Source organism: Pan troglodytes, chromosome 4, assembly GCF_028858775.2.
Source record: "Pan troglodytes isolate AG18354 chromosome 4, NHGRI_mPanTro3-v2.0_pri, whole genome shotgun sequence".
NCBI lineage: Eukaryota > Metazoa > Chordata > Mammalia > Primates > Hominidae > Pan > Pan troglodytes.
The window spans coordinates 167,447,781-167,468,970 of record NC_072402.2 but is presented as its reverse complement, the minus strand read 5'-3'; the positions used below and the strand labels follow the sequence as shown (position 1 = coordinate 167,468,970).

Below are 21,190 nucleotides of genomic sequence, written 5' to 3'. Positions count from 1 at the left end.
CAAGGACCCACATTTTTTTCCCCATTTAAAGGGATCTGAGCATTACTAAAATGTAAAAAACACTGTGGATTGGCTTTTCAACAGAAAGAGGCAAATTTTTTTTTAAGACAGAGAGTCAGGGTCTGTTCTGTCACCTGGGCTGAAGTGCAGTGGAAAGATCATAGCTCATGGAAACCTTGAACTCCTGGGCTCAAGGAATCCCCTCACCTCAGCCTCTCGAGCAGCTAGGACTATAGGTACATGCCACCACACCTGGCAAATTTCTTTTCTTTTCTTTCCTTTTTTTTTTTTTTTTTGTAGAGACAGAGGTCTTGCAATGTTGCCCAGGCTGGTCTCAAACTCCTGGCCTCAAGTAATCCTCCTCCCTGGGCTACCCAAAATGCTGGGATCACAGGCATGATCAACCTCCCTGGCTGAGGCAACATTATATAGGATGTTACCACAGAAATAATAGACAAACCTTCATGTTTCTACACTATGAGTAAGACTGAAATCTCCCTTTAAAAAAACAATTTTTAAAAAGATCAAATAGCTAAGACTGGAACCAGCTCAACAGCCAGCTACTGAATGTCCTTATAGAAACATCATCACCCTAACATCATCATCTGAATGAATCTTGAATATCTAAGCTTTTGGTTATTATACTGTCTTTCCATTAAATGAGGTAGGAGTAGAAAGAAAAAGACCATGCCTTTGTATCCCCTATGCCTGTGATTACACAGAGTCTGAATCAGACTGACCTGTGTTTGAATTTTGACCCTGACATTTATTTGCTCTATTTATTTGGCCTTGAATGCTAATGAAGTCTATGAATTTCAGGTTTTTCATCTCTAAAATGGGAATAATAAGCCTTAGTATCTAGGATCAGGGTGAGCAGAGAGAATGCGCAGATTGCATTTAGCACAGTGCCTAGAAACCAACAAATAAAGTAGAGATATGATCATTAATTATTCACCACTGAACACTAGCTGAAGCTTCACCTCCTTTGTGTAGGCTTCCTTGACAAAAATGCTTACGCGCGCGTGCGCACACACACGCATACACACACACATACACACACACACACTTTGTAGCTCTTGTACCCCAAATATGCATCTAGATTTTAGTCATTATATATTGGGGATAGGTTTTCTTGTTCCCAGTGCCTAGCGCACACCAGGTATGTCATATGTATTAATATTTCTGCATGAATGAATGAAGCAAGCTATGTATATGTAGTAATAAGACAAGAAGCGGCTTAATTGGGATGGTAAGTGTAGAAAGGAAGAGACAGGAGAAGACAGTATGCAAGGAAATTGATCATAATGGATGACTATGGATCTGACCAGTAAAGGAACATTGCTCTGCAGAGTTTTCGAATTACAGTCAATAATAGACACAGTTCATTCAGAAAGCTCTTCTCTGAGGATGTTCTAGGGAGGAGAGAGAAAGGGGCAATGCTCACACAAATGCTTAGAAAAAAATGTATTGGTTGTTTGGGTCTATGTAGTCCTCTGAAGCCAGTCCCATCTAAGGACTGAATACCTCCTGGACATTACTCAAGGACAAAGAGGAGCTGCCAGAGGAACCTGGGTCAGATCCAGCACCCTCCTTCCATCTTCCAATGCTTAAGAATTCCAGGCCTGGGTCTAATCACTACCTCTCAGTCTTCACCACCCCATCTGGCTTATCTTCTGCAGATTCAGCCCTTCGGAAGCCCTCCACTTACTCCCACTGAGACTTTCCTTTGGTTTCCATCCCCAGCTAATCTCTGAATGACGTCTACAAAATACACAGTGACTTCACGGCCACAGGCATCTCCCTACCACCATCCTACTCCACACCCTATCTCTAGAATCTGAGCCCCAGCAATCTGCTCATCCAGGAAGAGGCTTAATCATTTTTGTCATTTCAGAAGGTAACTGAAGAAACAAAACCCAAGTAAATCAGCTAAGAAAGCAGACACGAGAGTTTTCTTGCTGTCTAGGCATAGGAAACTCCTCCTCCCACCCCTGCAAACTAGGGCGTGAGTACGTGGACAAGCCATCTTAAAAGGCTGCAATAATGTCTATACCCACATTCTGAGAAAGCCTGGCCAACAAGACACACAGAGACAAAATGCTAACATGATTAACTCCAGTCCCCTAGCCATCCTTCACAGCAATGGGGGTTAGTCACAGGAAAAGTAGGCCTGCTGAGCAAGCCGTTGACTTTTATCTTTAGACTCCAGCTGCTATCCATCAGTATCAATATTTCACAATGTAATCAACTTAGCCCTAGTCTGAGTCCAGGATATCTACATCATCAGGAGGACTCACCGCATCCTGGTAGCTAAGGACTTCCAAGATGCTGTTGAGCAATTCAACGCAGTACTTCTTCTCCAGGACCTGGTGTTGCATGTCATCCTTCTGCTCCAGCAGCTCCTTCAGCTCTTTGGTGATGACAGGAAGCAGAATGTCCCGGCATTCTGGAATAAAGACAGTTCAGAGTAGTGTAGAATTCCTCATTTTTTAGTTTCTTTTCTTTCATATATGCATACAATGTTTCATTAAATAAATAGTTCATGAAGACATTCTCCTTGTAAAAAATTAAAATATTAAAGATTAGGTTAAGATTTCCTGAGAACATCATTCACAATTCTAGTTCCTTTTCTAACCCTTCCTACCCAGAGGCAACCAGTTATTTTATTCTGTATATTCTAGTATGTTCTATATATTTTATATATACACATACATATAAAAATGTGCCATATGAAATATCTAGTGTTATTTTAACTTTGCATTTCATTTAAGTCTATTACTGTCACTATAAACTTCCAAGACCCTTTTATACAATTTTACTTATGTGTTTATCAGTATAAAACATATAGTTATTTTGGCTTTGTTTCCATTTTATACAAGGGGACCATGATGTATATATTACTCTGAACCTTGATTTTTTTTCACTCACTAATATTTCTTGGAGCACTTTCTGTATTATCACATTTAGGGACCAACTTAGTTATTTTTAACTGTTTTATAGTACTCCTTATCATGGATGTATTTTTCTATTCAGCCATACCTGTACTACTGAACATTCTTCTCTGGTACAGACAGTACAAAATGAACAACCTTCCACTTGCATCCTTCTGCACATTGCTTTCATTTACCAGCATGGCCAACGTGGCGAAAACCTGTCTCTACTAGAAATACTAAAATTAGTTGGGCATGGTGGCATGCGCCTGTAATCCCAGCTCTTTGGGAGGCTGAGGCAGGAGAATCACTTGAACCCAGGAAATGGAGGTTGCAGTGAGCTGAGATGGTGCCACTGCACTCCAGCCTGGGTAACAGAGTGAGACTGCATCTCAAAAAAAGAAAGAAAGAAATTAAAACTTTTGCAGAGAAGGGTATGTCTCTTGACATTGCTGTTTCAGGGAAATTTCTGGAAGGTTCTGAAGCCCTTCGCAGCTTTGTCTCCATATTTCCCTTGAAAACAGAAAACCTTGAGGAAAAAAAAAAATCCAAAAATGTGTCAAGCTGCCCCCACTCAGATGCTGCTTGAGCTGCAATATGAATCATACACACCAGGATATCATTTTAAACCTAACAAATAGATGTTGGACATCTTTAATGTGAAGATACTCTCCTTATCGAGGTACAGAGATAAGATGTGGTTCTGCCCATTAGGTACTTAAAAACTGACAGAGGTGATTATAGGAAAAAAAAAAAAAGCAAAACCAATGAACAATGGCAGAAATTAGAATAAGACAAAGGTCAGAAGAGGTAGAGGACATCTCTTATTCTGTCAGCCCAAGAGCTACACCCACTCCTTCTGGCACAGCACCCTGACTGTACATGGGGGAGTCATACTGTCATGGGCTATAATCCTGAGAAGCTGTCACAGGCTCCCTGCCTTCCCCTGGAGAAGGGCTGGACACCTGGCCCCAATTAGGATGGCCTCCTGAAATCTGAATCTTGAGGGAACGTTCATAATGATAACTGCCAACGGTATTAATACACAGTATTTTGAGTGCTTACAATGTGCTAGGCACTGTTGCAAGTGTCTTGCATGAATCATCTCAGTAAATTCTCCTAGTGACTAAGGGAGGTAGACACTATTATTTCCCCATTTTGCTGATGAGGAAACAAAGGGACTTGTCATGTGTACACAGCTAGTAAGTGGTAAATCCAGCCCGACTGCAGAGACTGTGCTCTTAAGCACTACATGAAATGTGCAGTCTTGGCTGGGCATGGTGGCTTACGCCTGTAATCTCAGCACTTTGGGAGGCTAAGGCAGGTGGATCACTTGAGGTCAGGAGTGTGAGACCAGCCTGGCCAATATGGTGAAACCCCAAGTCTACTAAAAAAACAAAAAAACAAAAAAAACCCCAAAACTATCTGGGCGTGGTGGCAGGCACCTGTAATCCCAGCGACTCAGGAGGCTGAGGCAGGAGAATAGCTTAAGCCAGGCAGAAGCTTAAACCAGGGAGGCAGAAATTGCAGTGAGCCAAGGTCACACCACTGTACTCCAGCCTGGGCAACAGAGCTAGACTCCATCTCAAAAAAAAAAAGGAAAAAAAAAAAAAAAAGAAAGAAAGAAAGAAAAGAAAAGAAAAAAGAAATATGTACTCTCTCGGGCTCCGCTTTCATCACAGAAGTGCCCCAAGGAGGCTGCCCAGGGGCACATGCTGAGTCCCCTCTCCCTCCAAGATTCTGAGTCTCTCCTCTCCGATAACTAGTTCCTCAGCATTTCCTCTGATTCTATGGATTATTCCCTTTCTTCTAAATACATTTGTTTTTACTTAAATTTACCAGAGTAGGATTCTGTTGCTTGAAATCAAAGAGTCCCAACTTATAGAGTCACAAAACAAATTGAATGCTTCAGAAGCCCTCTCATGAGCTCTGGTCAGAAGGTTCATAGAAGACTTTATAGGATCTAATAAGAGTATATCCCTTATCTCAGAGCCAAATGTCAGTTTTTAATTAAATTCCAATAAACGTAATTAATGTCCATTCATCCCACTAAAGATTAAGCTCCATGAGAGCTGAACTAATATTCAAGTGCCTGATACAGTACCTGGTTCATAGCAGTGAGTCAGTAAATCTTGGCTGAATGAATGGAGGAGGTGGCATTTGAGACAGTCCGTGACAAGTGGATAATATTGCAATAGGAAGAGTGAGGATTTAGGGAACACTGGTGGTTTAGAGAACATAAATCTAGGGTTATATTCTCTTGGAAGGAGAATAATGAAAGATAACACTTAAAAGAAGTGTTCTTAATTGCAATGGAAGTGTCAGTTCTATGGAAACAGAAAATTATAGATGACAAAAATTTTGATTCTGCTTTGCTTAAAATTGTAGATAAAATCATAGGCCACAGCTTTAATGACACTTTATGAGAAATTTGGACTGAAGATATTGTTGGGGCTGAGCATGGTAGCTCACTCCTATAATTGCGGCACTTTGGGAGGTGGAGGCAGTAGGATAACTTGAGCCCAGGAGTTCAAGACCAGCCTGGGCAACATAGGAAGACCCCGTCTCTACCAAAAATTTAAAAATTAGCTGGGCATAGTGATGGATGCCTGTAGTCCCAGCTACTCAGGAGGCTGAAGAGAAGATCAGAGCCCAGGAAGTAAAGGCTGCAGTTAGCCATGATCACACCGCTACACACCAGCCTGGGCGACAGAGTGAGACCCTGTCTCAAAAGAAAAAAAAACCAACTCGTTGGCCTAAGGACTTTTCAGAGTACAATACATTGATTAGCCACTACCCTTTGTTTAGAAAGATAAGGAAGAAAGTTGGAGAAAATATATCTATTACTTTATCAATTACCCTATTACTTAAGTTAAATATTTAGTCCATATCTTGCCATCATAAAGTTGAGATTTTCATCCAGATGTATTTATTAAGCAGGGTAAAAAAATGTCTTACAATATTCATTAAAAAGTTTATTTTAAAAGTTATCTTCTGTTTTCTTTTGCCTGGCTAAAAGTTATCTTCGAAAGGATGTGAACTTGTAATTTTGCAATGTTTTGTTTGCTAGAGGGAAATTAAGTGTTGAAATTCTCGTTGTAGAAAAACCAGGTGAGTTCATCTGAAGTGGTAAATGCTTTGTCATTGGGATACGAATAACTTCCCTAACTTAATGATACTTAGCTTCCCAATTATGCCTTCATTGATGTGATAATTAAGCCCAACCAGAAGATAAAAATTGTGCATTATCTTATTAAGTTAGATAAAGTGGTAAAGTCTTCCTCTTTGAAAAGTAAAATAAGAGATTCTAAAAAAGGAGATTTAAAATACAACAGAAAATCTTGTTTTTCCACAGTCCTCTGGGTAAAAGGGAGTCACCAAAAGATGTGCCTTCAGGAAATCTGTGTCACTGCAGTGAAGATGCCATGGTGATGACAATCCAGGTGATGACAATGAGTATAAGAGTGCGCGGGTTGTCCCCTAGATTCCCAGCTTCTGACATAACGTATTTGGATTCTGCTGAAGCTGAAGATTTGATAAACTCTTGAAGCAAGGTAGTAAGAAACAAATCAAGCGTGGTCAATTGCCTTGAGCTTAAAGTACAAGATGACAATGTTTTAAGGCTTAAAATAGCTTTTTGTGGCTCAAGACTAAAAATTATTTAAAACTCTCTCCACCTGTAAAATGAGGTCAGTAGGACCTACAGGAAGGAACTATGTAAAGGCAGATCAAGAGCTAACCCATTCACACATTTAACTGACTCTTTCAGTCAGTCATTCTACACATTTATGGAAGGCTTACTATGTGCCAGTCACTATTCTAGGGTGGAAAGGAATGACCAAGGGTTAACTACCCAGCACTGCACGGAGCCAACAGAGATAAGAAGCAGACTTGAGTAGACAGGAAAAACACTTAGTACCTTTACATCTTAGGAGTGGCAACCTATTAGGAGTGGTCATAAAACAGAGCTGTGGAATAACTGAGGTCAGGGTTTTCCTTAAAAGGTCATTCTGTTAGCACTCCAGTTGAGATACCGCACATAAATCCCATTACTAAGATATGAATCCAAGGAAAAAGCCACTTAGGAGATTTTAGATATGAAAGATCTCCTTGGGAAGTCACCAGACTTTAAATCCCACTTAAAATTGAACTAAGCTAGTAGATTTTTCATGGGAAAGTCTGGCAGTAAGTTCTCCATTCCTAGAAGTATACAAGTAGTAGGTTGCTGTCTATAGATAGGCACAAGGAAGAGGTAAAGTATCAGATGAAGGGATGAACTGAATGATTATTAAGGCCACATGCAAAATTCTAGGATTCTATAAAACATAGGTTCCGAGGAAGTTGCAGGAGGAAGGATATATTTGCTAGGTGGAAAGACAGTGGGTGTTTGCCTTGCTCACAGAGTACTGAGGCTGTGGGAGCTGCAGACCAGGCACTAGGAGAAGCAATGGTTTATCAACCTGAAAGGCAGCTGCTTTACAGATTCTCAAAACCAGCATCCCCATAAGATGGAGGCTCATGGTGTGGAGAGTCAGCAAGATTTTCACTGAAGAGACCATTAATAACATGGCCTGTTTTTCAGAAGGTACTCTGTCTTCTCTTTAACCATGATTTCTCAGAAATGTCTGGCTCCTGTTTGTAGATGAAATAATTTTTCTCATTTGTAATTGGAGCTGTGAAATTATATTAGTCGTAAAGCTTCAGGAAGCAGCATTTCCAAACTGCTGCTTGATTGTCAAGCCAACAAACACAAATGGTTTTGAAGATAAATAGTTCAAACCCTGAAATCAATCTTCATAGGCAGAGGTAATGAATGTCAGAGACCTGCACACCCAGGCTGGGTTCCTGCCTTAGGTATCCAATGTCTGACAAAGGCTGGGAGACTTACCACCGAGTGACAAGTCCAAATTATAATTCAGACCAGCCATGGGGGAATCTGCAGAACTACTCAACTCTTTGGGTTTTAATTGAAAGGGTTTTCTTTGTCCAAGTGACTGAAGAGAGGAAAATGCGGTATTTCTGGGTTCTGGGTCCTCCCTTAGGAAAGTTTTGTCATGTGGAGGTCAGTGCTACCTACTTGAATGCAAAGCCCTCTTGAAGTGTGGTGTGCCTTTGCAATTATTTGATGGCTCAGGGACACTTCAAATAAGAGGACCCTTTTTTCACCTGCTCCTCGCCAGTATCAGCTCCATTGGAAGAACTAAATGAAAATTCTTTGTCACTTTGGAAAACCACCTTGAGGTGCACCCAGCCAAAATCACATCTGCAACCACAGCCACAATCCAGCTCCAGCAGAAAACACTTCTAAAAACCGTATCTGAATTGACCCTCTTCCCCACAAGTCTGTTCTTTCTCCTTTGCTGTCTCTCAAGAGTGAGGACACCCCCAGTCACACAGTCAACCAAGCAAAGAAATCATCTTTCGGTTCTTCTCTTTACATCAGCATCTAATCCATCATGAAGTTATGTCCATTCTACCCTCAAGCCAACTTCCTTCATGTTCTGTGTCAAGTCTCCTAACCACCCTCCCTGCTCCCTGCACAGGAGTCCCTTGTGGTCAGGAAATTCTTCAGTAACTTCCTATTACCCTCAGAATGAGTTTTTTCAACTCTCTGGCATGGCTGGAGGCCATCTGTGAGCAAGCTCTTCCCTTAACTCATCGTGGGCGCTCACCACTTGCCACTCCTCCACCTCCCTCTCTCTGTTCCAACCACAAACTCTCTCCTTCTCCTGAATTTTTGCATGTTATTTTCTTTGCCTAGAATACTCTTGTCCCAGACATCTTCTCCTGACTCCTTCCCTTCTAGCTGTTAACTTAGATGTCAAATCCTCTAGGATGATTTTCCTGACACCCCACCTTTGCCTTGGGTGACTCTTCTTCATTCCTATAGCACCCAGAATATATTTTGATATATTTCCATCTTACTATTTATCACACGATATGGTCATTGTCTACGTAACAGGAAAACCAGTGAGATTCTTGCTGTCATCCCATAAATGAAAGTAAGGCCCAAGCTGTAGTTGGGGTACACCATCATCCCTCCAGGTTTTTTGAGAGGTACCAGTTCAGGACCAGCCCTACACCAATCCACATGCACTCACCCAGAAATAATAGAAGGTCAGCAGTGGCCTTTGGATATAATGCAATTTCCATGGGATATGCCATTACCCCTCTCCTCCATGAAACTCATGTTGAGAGAAGGAGAACCCAAAGAATCACTCATAAAACATAAGACAAGATGGACACTATATCCCTGCTAGGGAAATGCTTGCCAATCTGTGAACCCAGGTACATCCTGGTCCCACCATCAGAATACAGATTTTAGGACATTCTGGAGTGTAGTGCACTGTACTTCTCTAGCCCCTCTCTTAGTGTTGGGGAAGAGGGTTAAACATAAGCAATGCATCTGTGTCAGGGCTCAGTCACATCCTCAGCATGAGTGCCCACGTTTCTAAGCCTGACTGTGGCAGCCTGCACTTGGAATCTCATTCCACTCATAACCAGCCCCTGACTTTTGTCACCAGCACAGGTTAATCGACTCTTCAATCCTGTTCCATTTTTCACAGACTTTAAGGTGAAATTCATTTGGCTTTGGCCAAGTTCCTATTGACTGAAAGTCGAATTCTCCTCAGCTCAACTCTCTCGGAGGACTGGCAATGGGGAAGGGGCGGGGGATGCTATAGATGTCACAGCTCACCCTGCCCTCCCCGTGTAATTGAAATCCAAAATTCTCCCAGGCAGGGCTGACCAGTGTAAATCCAGCTCTGCTCTGCCAGGCTGCTTTTCTTCTGTTCGGTTTGCGAGCATTTGCAGATGTTGAAAGCCACTTGGTTGGATCAACTGGACAGAAAGGGAGATCTCCATAGACATGATTCCAGTCTGACAGTCAGCAATTTGTTCTCACAACCTCCCTCCTCCAGCCAGCATATCACGAAGAAAACTAATTCCACCCACTGGGAAATCAATAACTACCCACAAATTTCATATTCCAGATCAGGTTACAAGCCTTTTACAACTTCACTAGCATTTTCCCCCAACGCATTCTTCAGCAGCTCCCCATGAGTCACTTGCCTCACCCCCCGAAACATGCCTCATTACAACACCCAGAATCATCACCTGCAGCCCTCTGGCGAGCCTCCGGCGCCATCTACGTCTCCACTTTATGAACCCCTCGGGGACCAAAATATATCTCCCAGCTAAACAAACCCGGCCTATTTAGAAATGTTAGAACTCAGCACCTGGTTAAAATTCTCTCCAGGTATCTTAGAAGGGAGAAAATATAGTTAGGCGGTAAATCCTTAAGGAAAAATGTACTTCCAGAACTTTATACTAGATATCCATCGAAAGTCCAAACCAAGCTCTTGCTTTTACCATATATCCTTTATATTGAACGTAAAAAGTGATTTTGCACTAAACCTAATAAGCAAATACCCTATAAGTTGGCTCATGCCATTTAGAGACACAGAGACAGCAGGGAGGGTGGACTGACATGTAACTGATGGAACTGTTACTGTATATATGTGTGTAGGGATGGGGTCTTGGTATGTTGCAGGCTGGTCTCAAACTCCTGGGCTTAAGCAATCCACACACCTTGGCCTCCCAAAGTAAAGAACTTTTTTTTGTGTTTGTTTGAGACAGAGTCTCACTCTGTCACCCAGGCTGGAGTGCAGTGGCGCGATCTCTGCTCACTGCAAGCTTCGCCTCCCAGGTTCATGCCATTCTGCTGCCTCATCCTCCCAAGTAGCTGGGACTACAGGCACCTGCCACCACACCCAGCTAATTTTTTTGTATTTTTAGTAGAGACGGGGTTTCACCGTGTTAGCCAGGATGGTCTCGATCTCCTGACCTCGTGATCCGCCCGCCTCGGCCTCCCAGAGTGCTGGGATTACAGACATGAGCCACTGTGCCCAGCCAAAGTAAATAACTTTTAACAGGATGTGAATATGTTTGTATCCAAAAAAGTCACACTGATTATAAATATAATTTGAAAGCTCTGAGAGTCAACATGCGATATATTTATATCCTTAAACATGTATGTTTAAATATATATACATATATATGCATACACACATAGTCAATACTCACTGTTCTCATGGATATTATATTCTAGTAAAGTGCTAAAGTGCTATAAATAATTAAATAAACAAGATAATAGTTGTCTTAGGTTAGATACTCCAGAAGCAAACTCTAACATGAAGTTTGGATGAAGAGGACTTATTAGGAGATGTTCCAGAAAAATACGCAAGAGGAGTGGGGAAGTGGAGGGAAGGAGGCCAAGCCGAGTACAAAAATCAAGCAAGCCTCACAAAAGGTAACTTTTGAACTCAATCCTATGAGGAGTTCTGGAGACAGTGTAGACTCCAGGGGTGATGAACCTGGAATGTTCAGACCCGGGGGGTGGACAGCGCTTTCGGTGGTTCCAGTTCCCGGGAAAAGTAGGGTCCTGCAGCCCGAGGGCAGCCCTGGGAGGCAGGTGCTGGAGTTGGGGGCCATGAGAGCTGATGTTACAACAATGGGCGCTGATAACTACCAGCAAGGAAATTAACCAGGTGACAGGATGAAGAGAATCTAGGGGCCTGTGAAGACCACTTCATACAGTGCAGTCAAGGAAGGCCTCGCTGAGCCGGGCACACTTAAGCTGAGACCTGAAGGGGGAGAAGGCAGCTGCATGCACTGATCTCAGGGAGGCACACTTAGAGAGGAAAGGGCATGGAAAGGCTCTGGGGTGGAAATCTGCAGAACTTGGAGGAATGATGTGGACACAAATGTGGCTGGATTGCAGGAAACAGGGGTTTAATGTGAGATGATAAATTTGGAGAAGTTGCCAGGGCCAGGTCTCATCAGGCCCTGGGGCCCATGGTAAAAAGTTTGATTCCTGGGTAGTGATAAACACTTTTCATTTTTGTGTTTTTAATGGCGGACCTAGAGAGGAAGGTGGGAAAACACTGAGGAGGCTTTCTGTAGAGGTAAAGAAGGGGTCTTGTACTTATTGCACCCTGACTGTCTACCAGGCATTCTCTCTATGAAGTATATCATTATACCTATTTTACAGATGAGGGAACTGAAGCCTAGAGAGGTTCAGTAACTTGCCTAAAATCACACAGCTAGTAAGCAGAGCTGCATTAAACTCAGGAAATATGATTCCAGAGCCCATATTCATACCTATTAAACTATCCTGCTTCCTTACTATAACAGTGCAGGGGAGAGAAGACAAAAGCTTGATTCATTTGCAGCAGTAGAGACAAGGGTGCAAGTACAGAGGGAAGTCGATGAACATGGGTTATTTTTTGAAGGCAGAGTCGACATGACCTGCTGATGGATTAGATGTGCTACATACCTGTGTAAGCATACGCATTTTGGAGCATTTGAGTAAGACAGCAATAGATTCATTTTAGGGTTTATCAAATTAGGGTGTAATCATAGAGACCATTTCCTGGCCTCAACTAGCAAGTAATGAAAGACTCCCATCAACATCTCTCCGATGGCGGGAAATGGCCACTGAGATAGCCTATCATCACGCCTTCTGAAAGCTATTAGGACATAAATAGTGTGTTCTGAAAGGTACTTGCACCCTTAGTTACCCCACTGCACTTGCCTGCAGCTGCTGGCTGGCCTCTTCATTGCTAGCTTGCTCATTAAATCCAGCTCCTTAGAAATGCTTTGGGAAAAATAAAAAGCCAATCCAGCTCCTTAGAAAGTGCTTTTAGAAAAATAAAAATGCAGATATGGCCAATTGAATTGGGACCCAAAATTTGATTTGTTTCCTAATGCTTAGAATGATTACATTTGCAGTGCCACACCAGATGAATGCAGTTTGGCCTGTTGGAAGACTGTGCACCCACCTCTTCATCCTGGTGATGAAAGGAGCAGCAAATAAAAAAGCTTCTGGCTGACGAAGCTGCCTCTGTACTGGATAATCTTGACAGTCTTTAAAGAAGGATTCCTAGCTGGGTGCTGGGCATGCACCTGCAGTCCCAGCTACTCGGGACACTGAGATGGAAGGACTGCTTCAGCCCAGGAGTTCAAGGCCAGCCTGGGCAACATAACAAGATGCTCATCTTTAAAAAATATTTATGTATATATGCACACACACACACACACACACATACACACACATATATAAAATATATATACACATATACATGTATACATATATAAAATATATATACACATATACATGTATACATATATAAAATATATATACACATATACATGTATACATATATAAAATATATATATACACACACACACACACACATTACATAAATAAAGCAAGATTTTTAGGAAAGTGCTCTACTTCAAATTCATGCAAGAGGAAAAATGAGTCCAGTAACGTTGTGACTATGAAGATCTATGTCTCACATCCTTTGACACCATTTCCAATTCAATGACATCTGAATTCACATTGATTTATAAGTGCTCAGGACACCTATCAGATCGGTCAGCACCTCCCACACCCTTCCAGGGCTATCATCCCCGACCCACTGTCTCTCATTTACATCACACCATACAGAATCCCTTATTCCCTCATGCCAGTCCCCTCTAGAGACTCATAGAATTCCATGGTTTCATGACTCTCAATCTCTACTTAACCAGGAACTCCTACACTTTTATCTCTTTATTAGCTAGTCCATGGTCACATACTCAAATAGAGTCTTCTCAGCAGCCAGGGTCACTATAACATATTTTTTTAAAGGGACAGAAATTATTGGCGTGAAGGGGAGTGAGAGAGTGGAATATTAATTGTGAGAGATATGCAATGTACATTGAACTCCTGCTAGATCCTAGGCATCATACTGAGAATTTATTTAATCCTTACCAAAACCCATTCAATGGATTGCATTGTCCCCATTTTACAGATGATAAAATAGGAGCTCCATGCAGCTCACCCAGCTAGTGTGTCTCCAACAGAGGCAAGGCCCCAGCACGGACCTGTCTGACTCCAACGCCAGTGTTATTCCAGCCCCACTCACTCCGGCTCATGAGTGCAGGGCAATTATTACCAATTTCTAGATTCTGCTAGCTTGAGGCAGCCACCCTCTGAGTTTGTTAACTCCCTTAAGTTGGCCTTAAATAGAAAATCCAAGACCTGGATAGCTTGGTCTGTTTAATGATTGATTGATGTTTGTTGTGGTTTTATAAGTTACAGTCCCAGGGGACTGAAAACAAATCTCAGTCCTAGAACCTCAGAATTAAACAATAATGAGCATTAGTCAACTCAGTGGTTGAGTCTTTAGTCCAACCATTCACTTCTTTCATTTTTTTATTCAACTATAGTCGGTTGGGCTTCCCCATCGCATTGCAGTTGGCTAGCAAACAGCAATCATGACTTCAAGCCATTCGCTACCTTTTCCTCATCAGACAGTGAGAGCCTGGGGTGAGATATCCAATCTCAATCAAGTCATGTCTCCTACAGTTCCTAGCACAATGCCTGTTATCCAGTAGGATCTTAGTAAGTGTTAGATGAATGAGTGAGTGTTTGCTGAAGGCAAATAAGGGGCCCGTATTTAGGGCAACTCACAGAATCGGAACCCTGTTTAGTGTTGGATTGGTCAATACTCATTATTCAGTGCCATCCTTGAGGAAACTAGGTGGTAGCAGCTGGGGGTGGGATGGGAGGTGTAGAAGGAGAACTGCATGTGTGTTTCTTTACCTTCACCACCTCCCCTGAGCCGTTTTACCTAATCATAGAGGAAGGCATGGCATAGTAAGTAGAGCTTTGGGTTAAAGTAGAGCTTTGGGAGACCTGGGTTTGAATCCCAGCCTTACTACCACCAGGCTGTGTGTAACCTTGGATGAGCCATTTCACTTCTCTCCCTCCAAAAATGGAGATGAGAATGACTCTTTCATAAGAAGATCAAAGTAAAACATGATACAAATTCAGTCGCAGTTATTAAGTGCAATGAGGCATTGGGATCCAATGCTATGCAGAAGTTTTTCAGTCCAAAGGAGAGCGTGTTAAAACTTCAGTTTCCTTCCACTGTTGCTAACTTATAAATTTCACAAATGCCTGGTCCAGACAGGCTGGAATAAAGTGGACTTAAAGCTATTATCTGCATCATTCAAACAAACTACACTTTTGTCTGAATACCAAACTCAGAGAATTGAGTTCCAAGAGGTGGGTATAAATTGAAATAATTGGGATATATGCCTCAGATTTCCATTTTCCCTTTTGTATGTGGACAGACTAATGGAGGGCTCAGGCAAGCGTTCTCTGAATGTCCTTTTTAATTTCTGTTTGCAACTTAGAATAATAATGCCACTTACTGACAATCCTCAAGCCACACATGAACAATCCTATATTGCCCCCATCACAACACTTACAAATACCAAAAAGAACAAAAGCCAACAGCAATGTTTTGAATCAATATGAGCAGCTAGCATTCCATTTCTGGGAAAATCATGCATTAAAAGCCTCTTGTTTACATTTTAAGGCTAACAGAGGGGCCCTTCATTTCAGAGAATTAAATGAGAAAATTATCCTGGATTCAAGCATTAGCAAAATGGAATGGTTGTGTAATTGTTTCCAATCATCATCTGATTCTCCTCTTCCCTTACCTTCCCCATATCAGCTCCGAAGAAGAGGAGGCTGAGGCTCCTCTCATTTACAGCTCCACAGATTTAAAACCTAGTGTTGTTTATTACAAAAGGAAAACCAAGAAGTATACTATGTTTCAAATAAACTGAAGAACTGGAAGCAAACTACAAAGAGGAAAGGAAAAAACCACAGCCATTTTTCTCCCTATCAATAAAAATGGAAATGAGAAGAATTTATCCTCTGGCCTGGTTTTCTTTTCTAAAAGCACTCAGCTAAGAAGATAGAGAGATGAGACAGACTTGAGGCAGGGGCTCTTGCCTGCTTTATTTCTTCACTTGTGAAAAAGAGCCAAGGGGAGCCCTTCCCTAAAAGGCCCAAAGCAAAGAGTGATTTAAGAAATGTATCATAAACGTAGGCCCAATATTTAAATAAGAGGATCAAAGAGATTTTGCTTGGACTCTACAGCAATAAAAGAGGAACTGGGGAAAGTATGAGATGGGAGGAAATAAAGATAATAAATATCAGTTAAAGACATGTAATGAGCTCTCTGTGCAAACAGATGACAACATATGCTCCTTACCTTTGAACAGTCCATGTGTACTAAAGGAAAGAAGCAGTCAATTGATGGGAGCAGTAAGAAAACATATGTACAATGAAACATACTACATTTCACAGAACTACCATTTGATCCAGCAATCCCATTACTGGGTATTGACCCAAATAAATATAATTCATTCTATTATAAAGACACATGCACACGTACATTCATTGCAGCACTATTCACAATTGCAAAGACATGGAATTAACCTAAATGCCTATTAATAAAAGACTGGATAAACAAAATGTGGTACATATACACCATGGAATACTATGTGGCCATAAAAAAGAACAAGATCATGTCCAAAAGTATGAGTGGAGACAGGGACATGGATGGAGCTGGAGGCCATTATCCTTAGCAAACTAATGCAGGAACAGAAAACCAGATACTACATGTTCTCACTTATAAGTGGGAGCTAAATGATGAGAACACATGGACACTCAGAGGGGAACAACCCTCACTGGGGTCTATCGGAGGGTGGAGAGTAGAAGGAGGGAGAGGATCAGGAAAAGTAGCTAATGGGTATTAGGCTTAATACCTGGGTGATAAAATAATCTGCATAACAAATCCCCATGACACAAGTTTACCCATATAACAAACCCGCACATGGACCCCTGAACTTCAAATAAAAGTTAAAAAAAGAAACATACCATATTTCAAATTATGTTCAGTGCCCCCAACATGAATCTACAATTGTACTCCTATGAAATTGCAAGTAATTTTGCACATTATTTGTTCATGTGTTTATTATTAGTTATAAGTATTTCTTTATACATTACCTTAGTCCAAAAAGAATGAAAGAAGAAAGATGACATCCCAATGGAAAAGACAACATGAGCTCCAACTGCCCTTACTGGGGCCATAAGGGCAGCCCTCCAAGTTCTAGAGTTTGTTGATCATTAGGATAGAAGAGGACAAATTCCTTGCAGGAACCATAGCTTTTTCTGGCACGAAATTCTTAAAGAAATTTTTCATATTGTGTTTTAATGTTAATGTTCTACATTGAGTTTAGTAGTCATTTGTTGCTTTTGACTCAAATTGTGAAATCTTAGCTCTGAAAAGAACTGGAGAGAAGCTAATGGTTTCAAGTCACTTGACTGTGTTTAGTGCTCTTGTGAAACATGAAAAAAATAAAGGGAGGAGGTTTCATGAGCGTGTGCTTGTCCCTCCATGGCACTTCCATTTCTCTATTCATGTGAAAAAGTATGTGTCAAGCGTCTGCCAAATGCCAAGCATTCCATATGACACACGGGTGTACAGGACCAGCATGCAGGTGATAAAGAGAGAGATGTGACCAGATCCAAGGCATATATGAGAAAGGTTCAAAGGCAGAAAAATCATGGAAGAGCAGAAGGTTTTCTTGAAAAGAATGAGTAAAGTTTTGGAAATAATGAGTTTGAGTATCTATAAGACACTCAAAACGAGATGTCAAAGGAATGATTGGCTAAATATGTCTGAAAATAATCTAGTACAAATGGGTAAGCATCAGTTTAACCATATGAGAGATACAGTGGATGTGGCTGCCCACTACAAAAAAAATAATTTCCCATGGGCAATTACAATGCATTTAGCAGAGAGTGGCTTCTTAATTTTATTTGGTGGTGCTCATGAAGACCATGATAAAATGAAAAGGAGCAGAAAAAAGAGAGGAAGAACGAAGAGAAAAAGAAAAAAGAAGAGGTAAAAGAGGAAAAAAAGACGGAGAAAAAGAAGAAAGAGGAGGCAAAGAAAGAGAAGACAGACACAGAAGAGGAGGCAAAAAAAAAAGCAAAAGTAGAGGAGGAAAAGCATAGCAACTGGGCAAGAATGAGGACTGACTGAGGAGAAATGAGTATGGGAAGCTGGGACAAGGGAGCCACAACAGGCCCAGAAACAGGAGGGATTTTTCACTTGAAATTTTTAGACTATCAAAAGGACAACGTTAAGACTGAGCCCAAAGGTGGCTAAGCAGCCCAAACTGGCAGGGAGCCCAGTGAGCCCACCTGTAAGTTTGTCAAAATTTCAAGTAGTGACAGTTGGGTGGGAGCTGGGGGACAGGATTTGCTGGGAGTAACAGTCAGTGACTACTTCTAGAGCACCTATCATGCATCTGAGTATTGAAGGTAGGGATGGAACCATCTTTTCCCTCAAAGACTCTGCTAGAGTACCATGCACAGCCCGTCAGCCCAAGACAAGGTGGAATGATAAACTGGACTATGAAGAAGAGGAATGGAAGGAAATGTCGGCCATCAAGGAGGCTCCATTCTCATCCCTCTAATGTACTTAGTGAGTAATAGACCACATGGTAAGTGCTATATAGACAACGGTGAGCAGAGTGCGGAAGTGGAATATCGGTTATTGTCTGTGTGATCTTGGAGAAATCACTTAACCTCTCTGTATCTTTGTTTCTGTGTCTGTAAAGTGGAAATAATAACAGCACCTCTCTTAGTGAGAATGAAACAAGATAACATAAAGCACTTAGATCAGCATACCTGGCCCATGGAAAGCATTATAAAAGTATAAGCTACTGTTATTTAGTTTTTAAAATATTTATATGTAACTTTCTGGGTAATGAAAATATACTGTATCTTGATAAGGGTCGTGGCTAATAGATTTACTATATACTTAAGATGTGTGCATTTTTTATATGTAAATTATACTAAAGTTGTATTTAATTTTATATAAAATATAAATACGTGTGTGTGTACATGTATACATAGAGTCCATATTATTTTTCCTGTTTAAAACAGACAGTAAGTCTTGAAAAAGTCAAGTAAATTACCCAAGGGATTATACTGGAACTTGTAGTCAAGTACTTGGACTCCAGAGCCGGTGCTCTTAAAGATTGGGCTGGCTATGTTTCTATGTCAGCTGGGCCTTGGTACTCAACAGGACAGCAAATAGTTGCCTGAAGATGCTGTGCTGAACTCTTCTTGGAGAATCTCCTGCCATCAAGAGAGGGCAGCTCTTTTCTTATCTTTCCCATTCTTTCTCCCACCTTCCACGCTCTTCTCATTTCAGCCCGGTTTCATCATCTCATTAAATATTAAAACCAAGATCCACGCCAGTCAACAAGCTGGCTGGTAATGGAGTACACACATTCCAGCAGGAAAACACCGGCAGACAGGCAGTGATTAAGAGCTACAAGGCACACACCCCAAGCTTCCCAAATTCCTCAGGGGCCAAAGATGCCCCCCTACTAACTGAAGTGTGCCCACTTTAAGTACACATGCAGCCCCTGCCAAGACAAAGAACACCAGCCAAAGAAGAGTGAGTGATCGTAATTTATGAAGTGCTGTAGAAATTAATTTTGTATGCCCCTTCCATTAGCAGTAGGTCTGAATTAACTTTAATATGCAAGTTATCATGTTAATCTTTGATACTAAAAAAGAATGTATCATCATTAACCTTTCTAGCCCTGAACTGGGCAATGCAGTCTTTTTGTTAGTGGTAATAGAAGTAGCATTATTTCTTGGCATCTCTGTACTCTACCCATTTGTATGCAGTTCCACCAGTCACTTTGTAAAATCTCTGCTGATTCAGAAGCCCATTTTTCAAACATTTGACTCTAACTGCCCATAAGTCACCAGAAGTTGACTCCGCCTTCTTTCTTTTGTCACCAGATTCCTTTAAATGAGAATAAATTTTCCAATGAAGGAGCATTCCACAAAAAAAACACTAATGGTCAGCAGAAGAAGCCCACAGGAAGCTGGGGCATGAATGAGTTGTGTGTGGCATTTAGGAAAGGCAAGCTCATCTTAGCCAAACCATAATGGGTCTTCAGAGCTCCAGGATCCCTGGATAACTAAATCATAGCTAAGAAAAAACTTCTGCTTTAGGGAGCAGGGAAACAAATTAAGCAATACTGGAAGAATTGCTATTAAAGATACTGGGAAAAACACTCAAATACTGCAATCTAGTACATCTTTCTTTCCAGGTATTCATTTGATATTGGTAAATTATAGATGAAAGAAATATGTGGAGAGTTCTACTCTCCATTTTAATGAATAACTTTAATATTCCTATTCCATTTGTTCTATATATGCTAATCTCTAAAATGTGTTAATAGTGGGAAAATATTTGATAAATTGCATTTTGCCATCTTTTTCTTCATTCACACTCTCTGATGGAAGAGCAAGATGATCAGAAAGTAGAGAACTTCTTAGGAAGGAAAAAAAGGCAAGAATAAGGTATAAAATATCTTAAAATACAGCATCGGTTCCTGAAAAATGAAACTAGTTTCTGTTTTCAAATGCATTCACATACTGTTTGTAACGTAAAATATAAACAAAACTACCTCCACTCTGAAATTAGATTGGCTGCTGATCCAACTTTTTGGCTTGTAGGGAAGCTACCCATAATGAGGTTATCAACATATGAGTTCACCTCTTATACGGGTAGTTTTTATGATCTTCTTTCAGATCTAATGATTGTTTTTCTGACTGCTGCATAAAAAGGACATGACATGAATAAGAAGGAAACTGGGATTTAGCCATATCTATCTTCACAGAGCTTAGAGCTTTCTAAAGGGCAAAATCCAGTCGAGTATTTTTCAAGCGTTAGTTTATCATTATGTTTTTCAGTGGGAAACCTGCTATGTATTCATCATAATTTCCACCTGCGCTATTGTTTACTTAATATTTTTCATAAAGTAAATTCATTCGAATCTGCTTAAGTTTATTTTGAAAGAAAACTTTGCTACCTCAACCAGAAAACCAATATCCTTTGCCATAAATGGAAGATATCATAACAATCAATACAATAAAAATAAACACTTTTATTAAATTCTAAGAGAAGCTTGAGCCTGATGTCTGCTCCATCTTCATTATCAAAGGAGATTATTAGAGAAAGATAAAAACAAAACAGCAAAGATACACAATCATTGACATAATCAGAAAGATTGAAAAGGAATTGAATGAATGAACTTCCCTTCTGGATACAGTACTCTATTTGTACACACCTGAAATTATCCTTCATGCCAAGGAAAATAGTTTTGCTTACTCTGCAAATGAAAGAAAGAAACTAAAATCTGGATTCCTAACTTTTAATCCCAATTCTGCCACCAACTTGTGGTGTGACCTTGGGCAGGTCATGTCCCCTCAGAACCACACTTTCCTGGGCTGAAAATGAAGAGGTTGGATTAGG

The 21,190-nt window shown here is 40.9% G+C and overlaps 1 protein-coding gene across 8 annotated transcripts in view; it reads right to left on the bottom strand.

The window, feature by feature from the left end:
* The window catches only part of DOCK2 (dedicator of cytokinesis 2), a 442,545-nt gene that overhangs the window by 273,545 nt on the left and 147,810 nt on the right, over positions 1-21,190 (bottom strand). For all 8 annotated transcript variants that reach the window (XR_001718032.4, XM_016954162.4, XM_063811659.1 and 5 more), the window contains one exon: positions 2,298-2,446. Coding sequence is in view for 7 of the 8 variants with exons in the window: in XM_016954162.4 (XP_016809651.1) it covers positions 2,298-2,446 (149 nt within the window). In the remaining variant the exon portion in view is untranslated. The remainder of the gene's footprint in view (positions 1-2,297; positions 2,447-21,190) is intronic.